This window comes from Pelodiscus sinensis, chromosome 11, assembly GCF_049634645.1.
Source record: "Pelodiscus sinensis isolate JC-2024 chromosome 11, ASM4963464v1, whole genome shotgun sequence".
NCBI lineage: Eukaryota > Metazoa > Chordata > Testudines > Trionychidae > Pelodiscus > Pelodiscus sinensis.
In genome coordinates, this window is record NC_134721.1 from 27,384,597 (window position 1) to 27,406,005 (window position 21,409).

Consider the following 21,409-nt stretch of genomic DNA (forward strand, 5'->3'; position numbering starts at 1 on the left):
CTGTAGGAAGAGGTTTTTTCCAACATTTGGCCTGTCTAGACTGCACCAAATGTCAGAAAACCCCCTTATTTTGGAAGCCCCCTTATTCCTCATGGAACGAGGAATATAGGGGATACCGAAAGAGCATGTTTGCTTTTCCACTAAAAAAAGAGGAACTCTCACTCTCAGCTCAATGATGAGGGCTAGGCTTCAGGTACAGTGTCTCCTGGGATGACTGACCGTCTCTCTTTATTCTCCAAAGCCAGACCACTTGCGAGAGGGGGATGGTCAACACCATCCAGAGCAGCCTCCCAAACTGGAGGGGTCTGCAAGTACCAGAGACCCATGGATGAATTCCAGAGGAAGCACCTTGTGGTACTCTAATTCATGGAGCAGATCAAGACCTCCAGCTGTGACGAGGCATCTGGTGGGAGATGCTGGTTCAGGACTGCACCTTGTGTGCAACCATGCAGTCCCCGGTGGCCAGCATGTTCCCTGCACCTGTTCCTGCTCCTACTCCTCCTGTTTCTTCTCCAACCCTGCCCCCTTCCTAAGGCCCCTGCACCCATGATGGTGGGATCACCAGCTCCAGGCGTCACTCCCAGCCCCATCCTTGAGCCTCACTTCCCCTCTCCTACCCCTCCCAGCTCCCTCCTTTCCTTGCCAAGGTTCTCCTCACGCTTCTCTCTTTCCCTCTCCCAAGTTCTTTCCCCAGTCCCTCCCCAGTTACTTTGACGCCAAATACAAACAACACCAAGTTGATTTTTTTAAAAAGTCTGTTTTATTGTCTCTGCAGGGAAGGGGGGAAGAGAGAGGTGTTGGAGGAAAGAGTGAGAGTGGCCATGCACAGGCCCCTAGTGGGGAGACCTAAGGGAGAGTGTCACTGGGATCCTTGTGAGAAACTTTCCCTCAGGGCCCCCTCAATGTGCACAGCCCCTTGATGGGCTTGCCAGATGGCAGCCATGCACAGATGCTCCTAGGCCCTGCCAATGTGGTCAGCCTCTGCCCCCCACACTGGCAGGAATGCCTCCCCCTTCCCCTCCCAAATATTGTGGATCACACATTGCACGGCCACCATGTGTAGGATGTTCCAATCCCCAAAGTCTAGCTGGATGAGGAGGCATCTGAATCATGCCTTCAGCTGCCCTAAGTGCCCTCAATGACCATCTGGACCCTGCTGAGCCTGGTGTGGAACCATTCCCTAGAGTGGTCAAGGTGGTCAGTTAGCTAACTGCTGTCCTTCTGCCCTGCCTGAAGAGGTTCCATGTGGCCTTAAAGTTAGCATCCAATCAGTGTGGACGCTCTATTTGATGAGCTTTTGGTGTGTAGACACGCTATTTCAAAATAAGCTATTTTGGAATATTTGTTCTGAAATAAATTATTCCGAAATAAATATGAACTGTAAATGTAGCCTAAGGGTGCAGCACGGGAGAGGTGCAAAAAAGGGGAGAAAATTGGCAAGACATAGTTTAAATATCAGGTCTGTTCTATAAAAACTTTTCTGGCAGTTGTCCATGTGGTGTTGGATGCTTTCAACTTAGTTGCAAGTTAGAGGCTGATAACAGTTTGACAGTGATAAATTGAGTAATCAGAATTGCAATAATGGATGGTCTTCTGTTCAGAGCCCCTAGTCTATTAATATGCACGTCAAATTTATATCACTTGTTATAGAGTTTCAAGGAATTGTTACAATGATGATTGCATCATATGGATATTTTTGTTAATTTTCTATTTTCCTTTGTAATTATGTTGCCTTAACTACATAAATCATGACATACTTGCTAAAGATAAAGTGTCTGTTGTTTTCCACGTATTGAACTAAATTAAAATAGAACTAATGGTCTGTGCTTTGTGATAAGGAAGGCAAGAAAAAAAGGGAAAATTTATGTGATAGTACTGTTAAAATGTTGCAGAAAAGTATGGGTAGAAGGCTTACGGGTGGAATTTTGAAAAGTGTGTAAGTGATTTAAGAGAACAAGTGTCATTGAAAGTCCAGTGGTCATTTTCAAAATCGCATCCTGAATTTTTAATCCACTGTGTATGCCATTTCCTAGAGGAGAATTTGAAACACTTACTGGGCAGATAATAAGCCTTTTTAAACAGCTGTTATTGCTGATCACATGCCTCTCTTCTTGTGTGATGTGATATGCCAGTTGCAGTTAGGGTTGTTAGAGAATAGTCGAGTGGAATACTCTACTACTCACATTCCCACCCCTTTGCTACCTTGGTATGAGAGGCAACAGGGGAGGGGGGAACAGGAGACGGTGCTGGGAGGAGTGGGCTTAAAAGGCCAGAGGTTTGGGGAGGTGGATAAGGGAGGCTGCTCCAGCAGCAGCCCCTGTTTGCAGCAGCCTGGCCGCAGCCATCTAGGGCTCCTCCAGTAGTAGCTCCTGGCCATGGCCAGTCCTGGCCACTGCGAACAGGGGCTACTGGACTGGCTTGTGCTGGTATGGGATGCTGCGCCTCTGCATTTTAAACCTCGTGAGAGCCTGGTGGCTCTTACTGCGTTTAAAATGCAGAGCTGCGGTATGAGTGGCTCCTGGAGTTGGCACGAGCTGGGACTGCTGAGTCCTGACTCAAGCCAGCTCCAGGAACTACCTCCACTACATCTCTGCAGAGCTGTCCTTATTGACTAATCATGTTGTCGATACATATTGTATTAGCCAGATGACCACAATTTAATATCCTTAGTTTCAGTCCAGCTGAGATTCTTGAGTTGAAAATTTTGCCTTAACTGGCACTCTGGAAAAAATCTGGCAAAAGGGGTTTTACAGAGACTGTCTTTGATTCTAGTATGTAGCACTGTGAGCTGTGTTGACTCCATCTATGTACTTGAAGTTCTGGAACTCCCTCTGAACTGGCAAAATTCCCAACCGGGAAATTAAAAACCAAAATCTGTAGTGGTTACTGAACGAAGAAGGGATGTTCATTATTATTACTTAGCAACTAGAAGCCTCTACTGAGATCAGGTTTCCAAGTGTGCTGAAAATATTCATGATAGATAAGAGTACTTACTCCAAAGTTGACATGCAAGACGGTGTACAGTGGTGTTGTAGCTGTGCCAGTTCCAGGATATTAGAATGAAAAAGTGGGTGAGGTGATACCTTTTTTTGGACCAATTTCTGTTAGGCAAAGTGACAGGCTTTTGAGCTGACACAGAGCTGTTCTTCAGGTCTGGTAAAGATACTCGCAGAGTTGCAGCAAAAGGCAGAGTGGAATAGATTGTTTAGCATGAGCAGTAAGTATGTATTGTAAGTGAGCATTCAACTTAGTGTCCCAGGAATGCCCTCTTACCTCCGTTTTTTTGTCCTGTCACTTCAGAAGTGTTAAGTGGATGACAGAAAGTAATGTTATAAATTCAACATGTCTGTGTAGTCTATGGATGTGAAGGTTTAACCGGTTAACCAGTAAGCCTCACCCTTAACCAGTGAGGCTTACCAGTTAAGGTTAACCTGTGGGGGCTGGAACAGCTTCTCGCCTGCTGTGGACTGGGGGCTGCTCCAGCCCCATGGGGGACCCACCACAGGCAGGGGCTGCTCTGGCTAGGCTGGAGCAGCCCTTTCCTGCAGGGGGCGGGGGGAAGAGGCGCTCCAGCTCAGCAGCAGGCAACGGAGCCGCTCCAGCCAATGAAATGGGCTTTTCAATCCCTACTGTAGTCTGATTTTTAGTGTGCAGCAGGGTAACAGATTTAAGCTCCCAGACTTGTCTTTTGAAAGTGTTATGCAGGTTTCCTTTGAGGAAGGGGACTGAGAGGGTCAGACAGAGTGATCGCTTTGTGAAAAGTATTCTTCCACAAATGATAGGGTGTTTTTGTCATTTTCCTGTGTGAGTTCATTTGAGAGTGTAGTGATAGTCTGCTTTCTCCCAAATAGTTGTTATTGAGGTATTTTGTGCACTGGATGAGGTAGAGCATACGTTGGATAGGCATGTATAGGACCCTTGGATTTTCAAAGGTGTGAGGGGGGTGTTGATCATTGTAGCCATGGAGCTAGGTTTTGCCAGGTCACCTTGCATATTGTATGTTTTGCGAGGTCACCTTGCATATTGCTGTAATCCTGGAAGTATCTTTCCAAGAAAAGAAGAATTGCTATGTGTGGCTGGAAAGCATGTTTCTCTCTCCAGCAAAAGTTGGTCCAATAGAACAGTGGTTCCCAACCTTTTTTGTACCGTGGACTGAGAAACCCATTCCCAAAGTTTTGGCGGACCAGCAACATTTTATTTGCATATTTTCATACTCATTATGGTATAAAAAGCCCCAGCTCCCAGAACCCCCCACTGCCAGCCCTAACTCCTAGAGTCCCCAAACCTCTACTACCCCTTCAGTACCAGCCACTGACCCTAGAGTCACCTGCACCCAATCCCTCCAGTGCCAGCTTCCCACCCTCAGAGCCCCCCCGGTGCCAGCACCCTGCCCTTTAAAGCGCCCCACCACCAGAGCCCCCCAGTGACAGCCTCCTGTTTCCAGAGCCCCATTGCACCCAACCCCCGTACCTTCCAAGTGCCAGCCCCAAGTCCCCAATATTAGCTCCATCCCCAGTCCAACCCCCTGCTCCCATAGCCCCCTCTCTACTAGCCATGCCTCCAGAGCCCCCCAGTTCCAGCTCCCTACCCAGGACACCCCAGAGCCTCCCAGTATCAACCCCCCATCTTTTAGAGCTCCCCACCCCTTAGAGCTCCCCAGTACTAGCCCTGCCCTCAAAGCCTCCCAGTATTCCCCTCCAGTGCCAGCCCCCTGCCTCTTAGTGCCTCCTACCCCCAGAGCCTCCCAGCACTAGCCCTGCGCCGAAGCCCCCACTACTTGTCCCACCCTCCTCATCTAGCCCTGTGCTGCCGCCAGCTGTATGCTATTGCCCAGATCAGGGCTGCTCTAAGGCTGGTGTGCCGGGCTCCTTGCAGCCCTCCTGTGGTACAGTGAACTGCTCTTCTGCAGCTGGGACGAGCCCCTACCTCTGTCCGGCGCTAGTTGGCTGAGAGGTGGGAAAGGACATACCTCTCCCAACAGCCGTGGTGGGAGGGGCCTGCCGGGCAGTGTATCCTTTGCCCCCCACCATTTGCAAGCCTGTACCTCACCCACCTTGTCTCTCACATTCAACACATATAGACAAAAGGCTGTGGGGAAAAAAATATTATCACACTTTACAGAAAGGTGGTTAATGCACATAGAGATTAAATGACTTGCCCAGTGTCAGACCGGATCTCTGTGGCCAAGCCCGGAATTGTTTCTAAATCTTTCAAATCTTAGTTTAGTTTGTTCATGTGCTTTTTTATTGTATGTATAGTGTCTTTAAGTTGCTGGAGGGCTTTAATAAACTGAATTGTTACTTGTGAGAGTCTTTGTTTTCCCATATGCAAATGATTATTTATTTGAATAATCTGTTCATTCATTATTAATCCCAAAATAAGCAGTCCGCCTTCCGCAAACCTAACTGGAAATGTAAAAATGTAACTGTCAGATATGTTTAGAATCTGGTGACTCCCTGACCCCCAGTTACAGTAGTTAACATTTGTGATGTCTTTGGAAGCCCTGTAGTGACCATGTGTAGCCAGGTTAAAAGTCAGTTACAACATGATTAGGTCATAACCGTCCCACACATGTCAACAGTATTTGAAACAGGCATCCTGTCATTGTTATTTATATTAGCAGAGCCAAAATGCACTGAGGTATTCAGACAGTGGGATCTATCTTTAAATATACTTTAAAAAATTCTAAATAGGCAACTAGCAGTGTCATGGAGTGAGTAAAACCTGGATTCAGTTAGCTAAACCATTTATTGATTTTCAACACTTCAGCAGGTGAAATAACTTTTGTTTTAGAATCCTCATTGGTAAAATCTCAATAATACTTGCCCAACTTTGTAAAGTGATTTGAGATTTGCTGATACTAGAAAGCAGGCTATAAGTATAAAGTGATGGTTACTATGATTACTTTATAGAGATATCTGCTTATGTGTAAGTGTAATATATTGCAGGAGAGTAGTTCCAGAATAAGCTGAAACTGCAAATGTTGCCTGGTTTAAATGCATTTCGGCTGATTGCAAAACTTTGTTAAACTGCCTTTATCCTTTTCCTGTAATTTTAGATATTGTCTGAAGAAGGCACAGCTGGCCTGATTTTTAGTAGTGTTGAAGTCACTGGGAGGCAGGCTATGGGTGGTCAGCTCTGAAAATCAGTTCCACATGTTTCAATAGATTTGTAAGATTGCCTCCTTATTTTGGCTTTCAAATTGTATTAAAACAATGTTTACTAACTAAAGTGAAAAGAGAAATTTATCAGGAATATAACCAGTACAAAGCAGTAGACAAACTAAGGTGTTTCTTAGCACTTCATGTGGCTATTACCTCCCCCCTCCATCAGCTTCTCCCCTGCCCAGTATTGATCTGGAAAGTCCCAGTAAATGCAAACAGTAAATGCTATTCTTGTCTCATTTTGCAGGCCTAAACGGCAACAACCAAACAACTTTTCCCTGTTTCCATCCACAAAAGGCTGGAATTTCAGAGGGGTAAGTTTGTTTGTTTTTTATTGTTTATGTTCTCTCCTTCATACATTGCTGTGTACCCCCACCACAATTTATTCTGCAATTAAAAAATGCGAGGAGTTGGAATTAGAGTAAAATTAATTCAGGGAATTTTCTTATAAAATTTGGTTATATTCATAAAAAATATTTAAAAATTTCACTGAATTGAAACAATAGCGTTTATTTTAATGGTATTTTTCATTATATGGGAATATGGTTGGGCAATGATGATAAAAACCACATAGATCTCCTGGCCCAAGATTGGGTGCCAAAAGGTCCTAATTTCTATTGTTATTCTGCCAGTGATTTGCCTGAGCAAGTCACTGAACTTGTGAGTCTCAGTTTCTCCTTTGTAAAATGGGATAGTAATAAATATTTAATAAGATAAATACAAATTGTACAATTCTCTGCTGTTTTTCCTGCAAACCCTATATTCATAGTATATTGATTTTTTTTTAAATCTATTTGTGTGTGTGTTATATCTAAGATTGCATCACTCTGAGAGGAAGTCACAATATTTTATCTTCTTACAACTTTTGGTTGGAAAAACTGGTCTGTTTTTTAAATTTCTTCAGACAAATATTCCCACACGGTAGTCCAGCCTAAAAGGATACTGGATACGAAACAGGAAGGTTAACATTTGCTGAGGCAGCAGAAACTATTGTCAGATTTGTCTGCTGTAGCTCTGAAAGATATCCAGCTAGTCGCTTTCTTCAAAGGAGGAATTTAATTGTTTTGTCTATACAGTAAATGCTTTAAAGTGACATGAAAAAAGATATAAATAAATTGTGGCTATAGTGATGATCCTGGAATAGACGTGTGTGTGTGTGTGTGTGTGTGTGTATTTATAGTAGTTTAATGGAAGATTGTGTAGAAAGGATTTCTTTTATGTATAGTACTAGATTTACCCGGCATTGCTTGGGTCCTTAATTCAATTATTTTTTGTTAATTAATGCCAGGTAAGTCTTCTACCATTTTTATGTAATTAAAATAAAACTAAAATACTTTGGTAAAAGTGTTTCTGAGTTTTCATTATACTATTTGCATTATAGTCAATTTGGACACTGTAAATAGACTAGACAGTTCACTCTTGATTGTAACCAGTTTTGTATTTTCATAATTTGGCTCTGACACTTTCACAGGATGCTGCAACATTAGGATTACAAATGTTGCAGTGTGTTCTTCTCTTAAATAAAACTTTGCACAAAACTATAAATCATAGAATCATATCACAGAACTCTAGAACTGGAAGGGACCTTGAGAGGTCATCGAGTCCAGTCCCCTATCCTCATGGCAGGACCCAGTACCGTCAAGACTATCCCTGATAGATGTCTATCTAACCTGCTCTTAATTATCTCCAGAGATGGAGATTCTACTACCTCCCTTGGCAATTTTTTCCAGTGTTTAACCACCCTGACAGTTAGGAAGTTTTTCCTAAAGTCCAACCTAAATCTCCCTTACTGCAATTTAAGCCCATTGCTTCTCGTCCTATCCTCAGAGGCCAAGGAAAACAATTTTTCTCCCTCCTTCTTGTGACACCCTTTTAGATACTTGAAAACCATTATCATATCCCCTTTCAGTCTTCTCCTTTCCAAATTAAACAAGCCCAATTCTTTCAGTCTTCCTTCATAGGTCATGTTCTCTAGACCTTTATCTTTCTTGTTGCTCTTCTCTGGGCCTTCTTCAGTTTCTCCACATCTTTCTTGAATGTGGCATTATTCCTGCATAATAACACTTGTTTCTAAATTTGGAACTGTAAGGATTCAGGGAATCCATGTACAATTTACAGTTCTGGTTGATAAGAAATTATTGAATCATGGGAAGCCTTAGAGGATGTGGAGTAAATCAGCTGCTGCCACAGCTGTTGTAGGTCCCTCCTGGATCAGGTGATGTGATCAGTCACTTTGGAACAATGGGTAGCTGCTGCTTAACAGCCCCCTGAGATATTTTTGGAATGAAAAGTGTTGCATTATCATCATTCTCTATGACTAGATGATGTGATGTTTCCCAAATATGGAACAGAAATGTTTGATTACTCTGCGGTTTTGCTGAAAATGATTGTGAAATGATAGATTTAATGATTTTAAGGAAAGGAAGGAATAAGAGCAGCCAAATAAGGACAACAGACTTCCAAAAAGCAGAATTCAGCAATCTCAGAGAAATGGTTGACAAGGTCCCAGAGAAGAAAATCTAATGGGTAATGGAGTTCCTGAGAGCTGGCAGATCTCAAGAAGACAATACTAGAGGCACATCTGCAGACTATCTTGCTGTGAAGGAATGATAGGAAGACTCATAAGAGGCCCATATGGGCCTCTTATCAGGAGCTCTTCAATTACCTGAAAACCAAAAAGAAATCCTACAAATTTGCTAAAGAGGAATTCAGAAGAACAGTAAAAGCACATAGGGACAAAATCAGAAAGGCTAACACACAAAATGAGTTACTCTTAGCAAGGAACATAAAAGGCAATAAGACTAACATCTTTAAATAAACTGGGAGTAAGAAAAAGTCTAAAATATAGGGCCTCTATTTAGTGGGGAAGGATAGTTAGTATGTGATGACATCAAGACGGCTGAGGTATTTAATGCCTGCTTTGCTGTAGTCTTCACTAAAAAGGTTAATGGTGACCAGATACTCAATACAGTATTGTAATAAGCCAACAGATGGCACCCATGTAAGTCCTGGAGGATCAATAGCTTGAAGGGGCAAAATGACAGAAGACTCCATAGCAGTTTGGAGGAGCTTGAATGCAGGTGCCATCTTGGCTATAGTAACTTGGTGGGGGGGGGGGGGGGGCACTGTGTGAAAGGGAAAAGAACAATGTTGCTTTGAGTGTACATCTGCCAGGGAAAAAGGACTTATGACAGACGGTGTCAGACTGACTTTGTCAGCACTTTGGACTTGAACTGGCAAGTGCCTGAGGGAAGTGAAGTCTGAGTAACCAAGGAGCAGCATTCCACCTAAGGTTACCACCTGTCCAGTATTTGATCAGTTTGGCTATTTTTTATTATTTGCTAGTTCCCAGAAAAATAATGTATTCTATGCTAATATTTTTACCAAGAATGTTGTATGAAAGATATAGAGGTGATTGTCTCATTCACTCAGCATTGATGAGGCCTCAGCTGGAGTAGCGTGTCCACCGTGTTTTAGGTAAGATGTGCACAAATTGGAAAAAGTCCACAGGAGAGCAACAAAAATGATAGGTTTAGAAAATTTGGCCTACTCAGAAAGGTTAAAAAAAACCTGAACATGTTTACTCTTGAGAAAAAAGAACTGATGGGGGACCTGATAAGTTTTCATTTATGGTAAAGACTGTTACAAAGACGATGGTGAGTGGTTCTTTCTGATGTCTACTGAAGGAAGGATAAGAAGTAATGGACTTAATCTTTAGTAAGGGAGATTTAGTTTAGATATTAGGAAAAACTTTCTAACTATAAGGGTAGTTAAGCTCTGGAATAGGCATCATTGGAAGCTTTTAATAAAAGATTGGATGAGATGGCTTAAATTGATTTTGTCCTGCCTTAGTGCAGCAGGCTGAACTTGATGTCCTCTTAATGTCTCTTCAACTCCTACATTTCTATAAGTTGTCATGGGATAAGAGGGAAGATCCTTTCATGAACTGATAGCTGGTTAAAAGACAGGAAACAAAGGGTAGGAATAAATGTTAAGTTCTTCTTTGAATGCTGTCCCCGTGGGTGCTCCTCTGTCAGTGCTGGGCCTGCCCCAGCACTGCAGAACGGAGATTTTTCCAGTAGCAGTACTCAGTCGGACCATGCAAGCACGGTGATGTCTTGCAGCATTTGCACTCTTTTGTGTGAGTGCGTTGTCCGGCCCCCGCCAGTTCCTCTCAACTGCCTCAGGCTGCAGACAGAGTGAACTGGTCTCCTCAACTTCCTTCCTTATTGTGAGATTGTTCTTGTTAAAAATTACTATTCTTCCTGGTTTTACTTCTTCCTATCATTCCTCCTAGTTTTCAAACAAAACAAACAAACAAAAAAACCAATCTCAAAGTTTTTCCTCTCCCGTTCCTACATCTGTTTTTCCTACGATCCCCTATGTGCTGTTGTACAGAGTTATATCCAGGGCTCGACAAATAATGCAATCTACTTGCCCGTGGTGAGTAGATGCAACCCAGAAGAGCCGGGTTCGGGCGATCTGCGCATGCGCAGAACGATCTGTGCATGCGCAGATCACCGGACAATGCAGCTGGTGAGCGGGGCTCACCACGGTTATATCAATAAGATAGAGATGGTGTCAGGTTCAATCAAAAAAATTATTGAATCTTTTCCTCTTAAAGATTAGAAATGCCATCTCCAGCCAGCTTTAAGAAGTGCGACACTTGCTGTGAGGCAATGCCTACCTCTGACGGGCATTCCTCTTGTATCCACTGCCTCAGGGACGCTCATGTCCCACAGAAGTGCCCACACTGCACAGAATTGACAGTAAGGGCCCAACGGGACAGGGAAATGAGGCTATGGATGATTTTGTTTGATAAAGCCCTCCAGCTGACGCACTAGGAGTCAGCCTCAGCAGATCAGTCCCCAAAATGTAGGACTTCATCTCCTACAGCTATTTCGCCCAAAAGATCGCGGGCATCACCGGCCAGGTCTTTACCGGCCACCTTGCTCGGCAGAGTTAGCACGGGAGATAAGACCAGTACCTCAGGCACCACTAATTCGTGTCTAAAGAGCTCTGCAGCACCGAAAGCCAAAAGACCGGGAGAAGCGGCACCGACAGCAGCACTGAGGGTTGCCTTGGCACCGCCCGCTACTAAACTCCCAGCACCGAAGGACTCCTCCATGCGGAGGTCATCATTGGCGTCAGCGGTGGTGACTTTGGCACTGGTGCCCACCACTGTTTCAGAGCGGGGGTTGGCACCAGCGGCGCCAACTCCGCATACGGGTGGCACTGAATCACACATCTCAGCACCGAGTATTCCTCCACACTGGAGTCGTTCCCAATCACCGGTATTTTCACCAGCACTGTCGCCTTCCCCACCGGCACCGTGCTCCCCGAGATCTTACAGTGCGGGATACCACTGCTCATCATACTCTCCACACCAGGAGCTGCCCTCCCCATTTTTAGCAGCCTACAGGGACCACCGTCAATACCATCATCAACATGTCTCCGCTTCTCCGGCTTCCTCTAGAGTGTCGTAAATCTGCTCCTGCTCTCCCCGTTCTCCTCATATATGCCATTTGGAGCACGGCCAACTTACTTATTCTAACAGGCGCTCTCCACTTGACAGACTTTACCACTGTGATGACCATTACCACCATTATTCACCTAATAGATACTCGTACCACTATAGATCCATATCTCATGGAAAGTCATACTGTGACTGTATATCTCCCAAACATTCCCCAACTCTAGCTTCTCCCACCCCAACGGGACAGCCTGCATCTCCACAACAACTTTCATCAGAGCCAGATGATACCCACCTTTCCATCACCGAGGAGCACCCACCGGAAGTGTCCCCTACTGATCATTCTTCTTCTCCAGACAAAGCTGTCACCCTGAAGATGTTTCCCCGCTGGACGACCTTCTGCAGTTCCAAGAGCTCTTCAAACGGGTGGCGGTAAGCCAGGAGATACCGTTGGACGAAATAAAGGACAAGCAGCATCGTCTTCTCAAAAATCTCTAGCCCCAGCATAGCTATACCCCTGGATGATACCATATTGCACGTCACCGGAGAAATCTGGCAAACTTTGGCTTTCGTACCACCGACCAGCAAGAAAGCTGACAAGAAGTATTTTGTACCTCCTAAAGGCATGGAATTCCTCCTTACCCATTCCCTGCCCAACTCCTTAGTGGTGGATGCGGCATGCCTCTTCAGACAAAGACACGCAAAGACTTGATTGGACAGAAAAGTTTACACATCCGCAATGCTCACATTCAGAATAGCCAATTACACTGCACATCTCTCCAATCACATTTTTGATACTTTCACAAAGCTGGAGCCACTGCTGGACCATCTACCAGAGTCCAAAAGGTCCATATTAAAACCAGTTGTGCAGGAGGGCTACACGTCGGTAAGGATGGAGCTCCAGATAGCAATGGATATGGTGGATACAGTAGCCCAGTCCACGGCTACGGCGGTAGTCATGAGGAGAGCATCCTACCTCCAATCAGCAGAAGTCCCAAAAGACCTACAAAATAAAGTCGAAGACTTACCATTCGACAGAGACAAATTATTCACCAAAAAGACAGACAGTGTTATATTCGTCCAAAGACTCTCGCACAACCCTTCGGACATTGGGTATGTATACCCCACCATACAGGAGACGTCATTATACTACTTACCAATGGTGTTACGATTACCCAGCTGTCAGGCAGCAGTGGCAGCAACAACAACGGATCTTAGATCAGCAACATCTGCACCAAAGACCCTAGAGGTGTTGAAACCTGGGCAACCATACGCAGATCCCACTGAACAACAAACAGCAGGTTTGATGTCTTGGTCGGGGGCACGCAGACAGTCTCCTACAACAGTAGCAGTCACCACACCCACCTCTTCTATCAATGCCTAAGGCCTTTTTACCACCAATGGGCCACAATCACTGCAGACAAGTGGGCGTTGGAAATAGTTCAGTCTGGATATTCCATACCCTTCCTCACCATTCCCCTCACTACTCCCCCCCGCCACCCTGTCCCTCTTCAGGGCCTCGGCCTCATGAGATGGGTCCCTGTTATGCACCGAAGTCAACTACCTGCTCTCCTTAGGTGCAGTAGAACCAGTCCCGGATGAGTTCATGGGCAAGGGCTTCTATTCCCATTATTTTCTCACTCCAAAAAAGTCGGGAGGATGGTGAGCAATATTAGATCTCCAGTGTTTGAATAGATTTCTATGAAAACAATTATTCAAGATGCTGACACTTGCTGCTAAAATACCTGCATTGTATTGTGATGACTGGTTTGCTGACCTCGACCTCCAGGACTTGTATTTTCATGTGTCAATCCATCCAGCACACAGAAGATTCCTACGGTTTACAGTCGGCATGGATCATTAATAGTACACAGTCCTGCCCTTTGACCTCCCATCTGCCCCCAGGGTATTGTCAAAAATCTTGGCGGTAGTCGCGGCACACCTCCGTCGAGAAGGAATAATCATATTTCCTTACATAGACGACTGCCTACTGAAGAGTCACTGACATACTGAAGTGCTCAATATGGTCCACACCATGATGAGAACCTTCCACACCCTCGGACTTCTTATCAACGACCAAAAGTCCACTTTTCACCCTACTCGAGCTAGAATTCATCGGTGCCCGGTTAGATGCGAACACTGCCAGAGCATACTTACCCCTCCAGAGGTTTCAGGCCATTCAAGACCTGATACAAATCAATCAAGCAGTCCAACCATTCAGATAATCATTAATTTAAAGATCATGGGTCACATGGCTGCCACAACTTATGTGGTAAGCTTCGTCAGAGTACATTTTCGCAGTCTCCAGTATTGGCTAGCATGAGTATACAATCACACGAAATGTGACCTTTACAGATCAGTGATCCCTCCACAATCTGTCCTCATTCCCGGTGGACAGACCACACAAACCTTCTTACCAGCGTACTCTTCCACCAACAGCAACCCTCGCAGCACATCACGAGGAATGCACGAGACCTTTCAGAAAAACTGACTAACTTGATTTTGTGTCTGGCCAAGATATCGAAAGGACACCCAATATCATCTCAGCGCATCTCAAAACTCATAATCACGTGTGTAACTGAGGTCTACGCATCCAAGCATATACTGCTTCTGACACAGCCTCGAGCCAATTCCATGAGAGCAATGGCAGCTTCAACAGCTTTCCTCAAGGGTGTTTCCCTTAAAGACATATACAGAGCATCCACCTGGTCCTCGCATGACACTTTTGTAAAACATTACGCTATACATCAGAGAAGGTTTTCAGATACTATAATGGCATCAGCGGTGCTCTCTTCAGACAAATAGGGACTCCATTTTTTTCCCACCTTCCTCCTTAGTGAAGTACTGCTGCTCAGTCATCTACAGTGGAGCACCCATGGGGACATCACTTGAAGAAGAAAGCAAAGTTACTCACCTCGGTGCAGTAACTGTCATTCTTCGAGACGTGTGTCCCTATGGGTGCTCCACCACTCAACCTCCTCCTTGCTTTGGACTCTTTCTCCTTTTATGTGTTCCAGATTCTGAGGTGGCCTTGAGGAACTGGCGGGGACCAGACCGTGTACTCTCACAAAAGTGCGCAAATGCCGCAAGACACCACCGTGCATACGCGGTCCGGCCAAGTACTCTTACTGGAAAAATCTCCATTCTGTGGCACCAGGGCAAGCCCAGCACCTACAGTGGAGCACCCATGGGGGAACACATCTCAAAGAACCACAGTTACTGCACCGATGTGAGTAACTTTCCTTTTTCAGAGTGGAGAGAGATAACTAGAGGGGTCCTCCAAGAGTCTATCCTGGGACCAATCCTATTCAACTTATTTATAAATGATCTAGAGAAAGGAGTATATAGTGAGGTGGCAAAATGGTCAGATGATACCAAGCTGCTCAAGATAGTTAAGATCAAAGCAGACTGTGAAGAGCTTCAAAAAGATCTCACCAAACTAAGTGATTGGGCAACAAAATGGCAAATGAAATTTAATGTTGATAAATGTAAAGTAGTGTACATTGGAAAAAATAATCCTAACTATATATACAATATGGGAACTAATATGTCTACAACTACTCGAGAGAGATCTTCGAGTCATTGTGGATAGTTCTCTGAAAACATCTACTCAGTGTGCAGTGGCAGTCAGAAAGGCAAATAGAACGTTAGGAATCATTATAAAAGGGATAGAGAATAAGACAGAAAATATCTTATTGCCTCTATATAAAACCATGGTACACTCACATCTTGAATACTGCATGCAGATGTGGTCGTCTCATCTAAAAAAAAATGGGCATTGGAAAAGGTTCAGAAAAGGGCAAAAAAAATGATTAGGGGTTTGGAACAGGTCCTATATGAAACTTGGAGTTTTCAGCTTAGAAAAGAGGAGACTAAGGGGGGATATGATAGAGGTCTATAAAATCATGGCTGGTGTGGGAAAAGTGAATAAGGAAAAGTTATTTACTTATTCCTACAATATAAGAACTAGGGGTCACCAAATGAAATTAATAGGTAGCAGGTTTAAAATTCTTCATTCAGTGCACAATCAACCTCTGGAACCTCTTGCCAGAGGATATGATGAAGACTAGAACTTTAACAGGGTCAAAAAGGCTAGGACTTTAACAGGGTCAAAAAAGAGCTAGATAAACTAATGGAGGTTAGGTCCATCAATGGCTATTAGCCAGGATGGGTAGGAATAGTGTCCCTAGCCTCTGTTTGTCTGGAAATGGGTGACAGGAGCGGGATCACCATGATGATTACTTGTTCTGCTCCCTCCCCTTAGGGGCATCTGTTATTGGCCTCTGTCAGCAGACAGATACTGGGCTAGATGGACCTTTGGTCTGATCCAGTATGGCCATTCTTATGATTCTACTTCTGTCTTTTCAGTATTTTTATTGATGAGTCTACCATCTCCAGTTAGTAATGGACCAGTATTGTTGTTAGGATTTTTCATTAAATACTTTTAAAAACTCCTCATTGTCTTTAACTTTGTTGACAATAGAATTTTGTTACAATTCTTAACATTTTACTTATGTTCATTACTATCAACTTCCCATTTCTTGTATATTTTTATCTGTGTGTATCTATATGTAATATACATATACAAATGCCTTTATTACCCCTCTAGGCCAGTTTTTTTTTTTTAACTAATAAGGCCTTTCTCAATCTGTGAGATTGTGTCTTTTGGGACATAATAGGGCATCCAGTAAAGTGCTCTTAAGCAATTTCCAATTTGTATTCACATTTTTTCTGTTCCAGTTTTTCCTCACTGATGATTTGACTCACACTTGTCACCTTTGTGAAACTGACCCTTTTAAGGAGCCAAGTATATACATTAGGGCTACGTCTACACTGGCCCCTTTTTCGGAAGGGGCATGCTAATTTTGAAAGTGGGAATAGGGAAATCCACGGGGGATTTAAATAAACATGTCCACCGCTTTTTTTCCGGCTTGGGGAAAAGCCGGAAAAAAAGCGTCTAGACTGGCCTGATTCTCCGGAATAAAGCCCTATTCCAGAGGATCTCTTATTCCTACTTTGAAGTGGGAATAAGAGATCCTCTGGAATAGGGTTTTATTCCGGAGGATCGGGCCAGTCTAGACGCTTTTTTCCCGGCTTTTCCCCAAGCCAGAAAAAAAGCGGTGGACATGTTTATTTAAATCCACGGGGGATGTTTAAATCCCCCACGGATTTCCCTATTCCCACTTTCAAAATTAGCATGCCCCTTCCGAAAAAGGGGCCAGTGTAGATGTAGCCTACTGGAAAGAACTTTATTCTGTTTGCAGATAACAAATGTGATCAAGTCATGATATACATAAACTACCACTAGTTTTTAGTTTTGCGATCATTTCTTTTTCAGTCAAGATGAGGTCTAATGTGGAGTTGCCCTTTGTTGGATTCAGCATTTTTTGAGTTAGGAAATTTTTGTCTATAATATTTGAACATTCCAAGGATGTTTTAGTACTGGAAACATAGTAATTGAGCATTTTGTGGTGGTAAATTTTCACAAAATCCAGATGCAAGCACAGTTACAGAACCAGATACTAGTTCCTTTAGACCAAATACCTTAAGTGGTCGAGGAAGAACCTGCATTAATTCACCTGACTTGTCTGGATGCTGAAAAAAGGCAAAGAAAAGTGAGCACTGGACAGTAAAGCCAAGTTTATTTCAGTATTTGCAATTCTTTGGCATCAGCTTTGTTTTGATGGACATAAAAAGTCTGAAAAGCCTAGTAAGCTGATTTTAGGTCAGTAAGGTTTGGTACAGATGATTAATGAAAAAAAAAAGGTTGATGTCCTTTCAAACAAGACTAAAATTTCTGACTGGGTAAAAGGAAGAAGTGAATTAATGTTGATGACAGAACAGTGAGTTTGGTGATTTCATCCTTGGGTATAACACACAAATCTTTGAGGAGCTCTTGACATTTGTTCATTGTTGATGATTTGTTGAAAAATTGAATGCTGTTTCTGGATGGTATAATATCTAAGATTATTTCAACAGCCCCAAAGCCAAAAGTGGCAAAGACATGAAATGAAAATATTGTGCTCACTTCCCAATCTTCATTTGACAGTAAATTTGCTAGTTTAAAATGTGCTGAGAAAATGGATCTGTTGAAAGCATCAATCAGCATACACCAACACAAACCTCAAAGTGAGATAAGCAGGGCCCGGATATTAAATACTAACCAAGGGAAACGCCTCTTCACTTTTTGTAGTAACATTAATGTGTTTTATCAGGGGAAACTTTTTTCCCCATGCTGATAGCAATCAGTTGAGCCCTTTATATATAAATATCAGCAAATCTTCATATTTTTCATTCTTAATGGGAAGTTCCATGACTAAAACAGTCATAGAGTGCTACTAAATTCGGTGATGCTGTGTGTGTTAAGTGGCTAAGAGCAGCAGGGGCCTTACATACAATCAAATGACTTTTTTTTGTCTGGACTATAATGCAATAATTTTGAAACACTGTTTGCACTCAGTCTGTTCCAACATTCCAGAGAGTGTTCTAGGCATCAGTGGACTGAATCCTGTGTATTTTGGTGAAAGTTGGAAAATCTGGTATTGCAGAAAGGAATCTTTCCAATGTTCCCTGCTGCTGCTTATACATATCAGAGATCACAATTTACCTTGCTCTGTGGGGAGAGTATGTAGCCATGTAATAGACATAAGAGAGTGTCATAGGCCCCCACCCCCGATGCTCTTTGAAAATTGGCTTATGGCTATGCATAGCTTAAAGACACTTTATGCAAAATGCAAACGTAACCATTTTAAAGTTACAAGTTGCTAATTGTATGGATCCTATTTTTGGTCATGTATTATTCTTGTCTGTGAAATTAGATACATGAAGTGTGAATCTAGTTTTAATTCCAAATGTGCCAATGAGGGCCATTAATGATACTTTAGGAACTTAATGACTCAGTACAACTGCTTGTGAATGGTCTTGTTGGTCCTAGAAAGACATGTGATCATGCCACCTGGTACTGGAATCCATCTTGAATCTGGTACTTTTCCATGGAGATGGGGAGCCTGAACAAAAGCTTCCCATATTGATGGGAATGTAAAGCAATCACGTTTTTGTCTTCAGTTGGCCTTGGAAACTGCCTCGCCCATCCTAAGAGGATACACATGAAAAAGGACTAAAAAAGAATTCTAATAAAAGCTGTAGATCCAGGCCAGAGTAAAGATCAACTCTGACTTGAAGCATTTTACCTAAAATAAGAACTGGTTAGGGTAAGAATTTGCAATTTAACAAATTTCTTAGTATATTAGAATTAGCTGACATCTTTTGTTTAGTTTAACTTAGCAACTTACTTTGGCCTGTCTGTTGTCATTTGCAATCACTTAAGTGTTTTATTAAGTATAGAAAGTTATGTTTATTATCATCTGAGTGTAAATAATTGTTACCGGGGGATTGGGGTGGGGGCGAGGAGTGGGAGAAACCACTGTGCATATCTCTCTTTAATTGATAAAGGGAGCTTTCTCTGTATAAAAGTTTTACACAGAGTAAGATGGATTTATTTGAGGTTTTGGTCCCTTTTGGTTTAGTGTCTGTGTTACTCTGAAAGGGAGCAGTAACACCAATCTTGTGCCTTGACTAGGGGAGATCAGAACTCCTGGCCCAGCAGGACAAGGTGGTGGGGAGCCACAAAGGGCAGGAAGTTGGGCATCAGTGGCTTGGGTCAGCAGTTGAATTCCTCACAGCAGTTTGATACCCAAGATGGGGGATCTCAGCTAGATTGTGACAAACATGTTTGCTATGGAGAAGTTATTAGAAGACAAAGGAAAAAAAATTTCCTGGTTAGTGAGGAACAATGGGGATTGTGGGAATGATTGGAAAGGACCACCATTTCATCTCTGCTTATCATTGAGATTGAGATGTCTATTCTGTTCAACAAAAAACTAATACAATCCTTTTCATATTTGAACAAAACTCTGGAATATTACATGATGTTGGTTTGTCTCTCTTTCTATCCCTAAGCTCACAAATTGGCTGAAAAACCTCACTGCTAAAATTAAATAAAATATGAGTTATGAAATCTAAATTAACATTTCAACTTGAAATACTTTATAGTCATGTGTTTGGCGTCTATTTACCTGAAGATTGGAGATAATTTACTGCAATGTGGGTTTTCTTTTTTTTTCTCATTTCCTTTTTAGTTTTACAAAAGTGTTTAACTAACCAAGCTGCAGATGCTGCCACCTGTGAGCATAGCCAGTATAATTTATTAGATGCCTGACAAAAATGTGCTAAACATCCTAAGGTCAGTTTTTGATGCATAAGCAATTTTTCTGCTAAACTGATTTCAAAGAGAGGATGGGAGGCTGAGAAGGGGAAGGTAGCTTGCATTCAAAATGGAATAAATTCCATGTGTCTCAAATAGTATTTACAAAAAGTATACATGTATTTTGGGCAAGTTGGCTGACTTCAGTCATTTCCATAATGAAACAAGTCTAAGCGTGGTAAAAGTAAGAAAGAGAAGTTTTCCTCAGCTCTGATTAACAGGTTAGTTAAGTAAAAGAACTAATCAACAAAAAAGCAGCCATCTAGCTTTCATATGCTCCTTGATTCCTATAGCAATTTAACATTTGATTGCACTTAATGATTTTTATCTCTTTGACTAAACAAGAATAAGACTATTAATAGGGGCAAAATTCAAATAATATCACATTGGTGTCACTTGAGATAAATTGGAGTAAAATTGTATGCTGGTTATTCCAAATATTACAAGCACCTGTTATTCCACTGTTACGTGGAAGAGCATTTGAATATGGCAAGCATCAACAAGACTTTTTGTATATGAACTAATACAATTGAAAATTTTCTGTAACTCTTTTTTGTATATATGTGTATTTTGTGTGCATGGTTTTAGTATGCTGTCTTTCTAGGAGCAAACGATCCTTTAGGATTTGTCTACACAGGGACATTGACCAACACAACTATAGTGGAAGAATTAATAATTAGCAGTTCTCCTGTAAATCTTAACTTGAACTGTTAATTCAAATTAAAAGATGAATTTCCGGGGCTTTGTTCCTATTTTAGTCTTGGTTAGCTAACCTGAGGTATGAACATAGCTTCTTTTTTCACAATGTGGGCAGGGGCTGCTCTGGCCAGCTGGAGCAGCCCCTTACCCTGGTGCGGCCAGCCAGGCCCCCATCTCCCCTGCAGGTTACATACTGTGGCTCCCCAGGAGCAGGACTGGCTGCTGGCCTAGTCCCAGGGAGCTGGCTGCAGAGCCAGCAGCGAAGTCCCCCAGGGAGTGGTGTTGGCAGGGTCAGGTGGCCTTCACTTTGGGCACTGCAGTATAGCTCCAATACAATACATTATATTAGCTTCGCTTTATACTGCAGAGCCCACAACGTGTGTAACCATGTACCCCCTAAAAATCTATTCACGTACCCACTAAAATCTTAGATTTTTAGTGGGTACATGGTTGCCCCTTTAAATGACTTTTTTTTACAGCCTTAGTGTTGAGGAAAAAGGGACAGTTCAATGAGACTTGGAGGATCGTTTTTCATTTTTGCTAGCAGACAGAAACAGAATCTACATGGTTTTTTGCTCTCCTGACAGAAGAAGCCAGACAAACCCTTTTGCTTTCTACCACCAATATGTACTAGTTATCTGCATCACAACTGTAATATGCAATTGAGGAAACAGAGCACTTGGCTGTTTTGGAAAGAGAACAGCTTTCTCTTCCTTACTTCAGATAACTTGAATTTCCCTTTATATAGAACAAATGGGTCACGGTTTGCATGTGTTTACAAGATAACCCTAATAGAGACAATGGTTACAA

General features: G+C 42.8%; 1 protein-coding gene across 5 annotated transcripts in view; it reads left to right on the forward strand.

Annotated features, from left to right (window-relative positions):
* The window catches only part of ARHGEF3 (Rho guanine nucleotide exchange factor 3), a 256,294-nt gene that overhangs the window by 67,098 nt on the left and 167,787 nt on the right, over window positions 1-21,409 (forward strand). For all 5 annotated transcript variants that reach the window (XM_006130912.4, XM_075938874.1, XM_075938877.1 and 2 more), the window contains exon 3: window positions 6,412-6,478. In XM_006130912.4, the coding sequence (XP_006130974.2) occupies window positions 6,412-6,478 (67 nt within the window). The remainder of the gene's footprint in view (window positions 1-6,411; window positions 6,479-21,409) is intronic.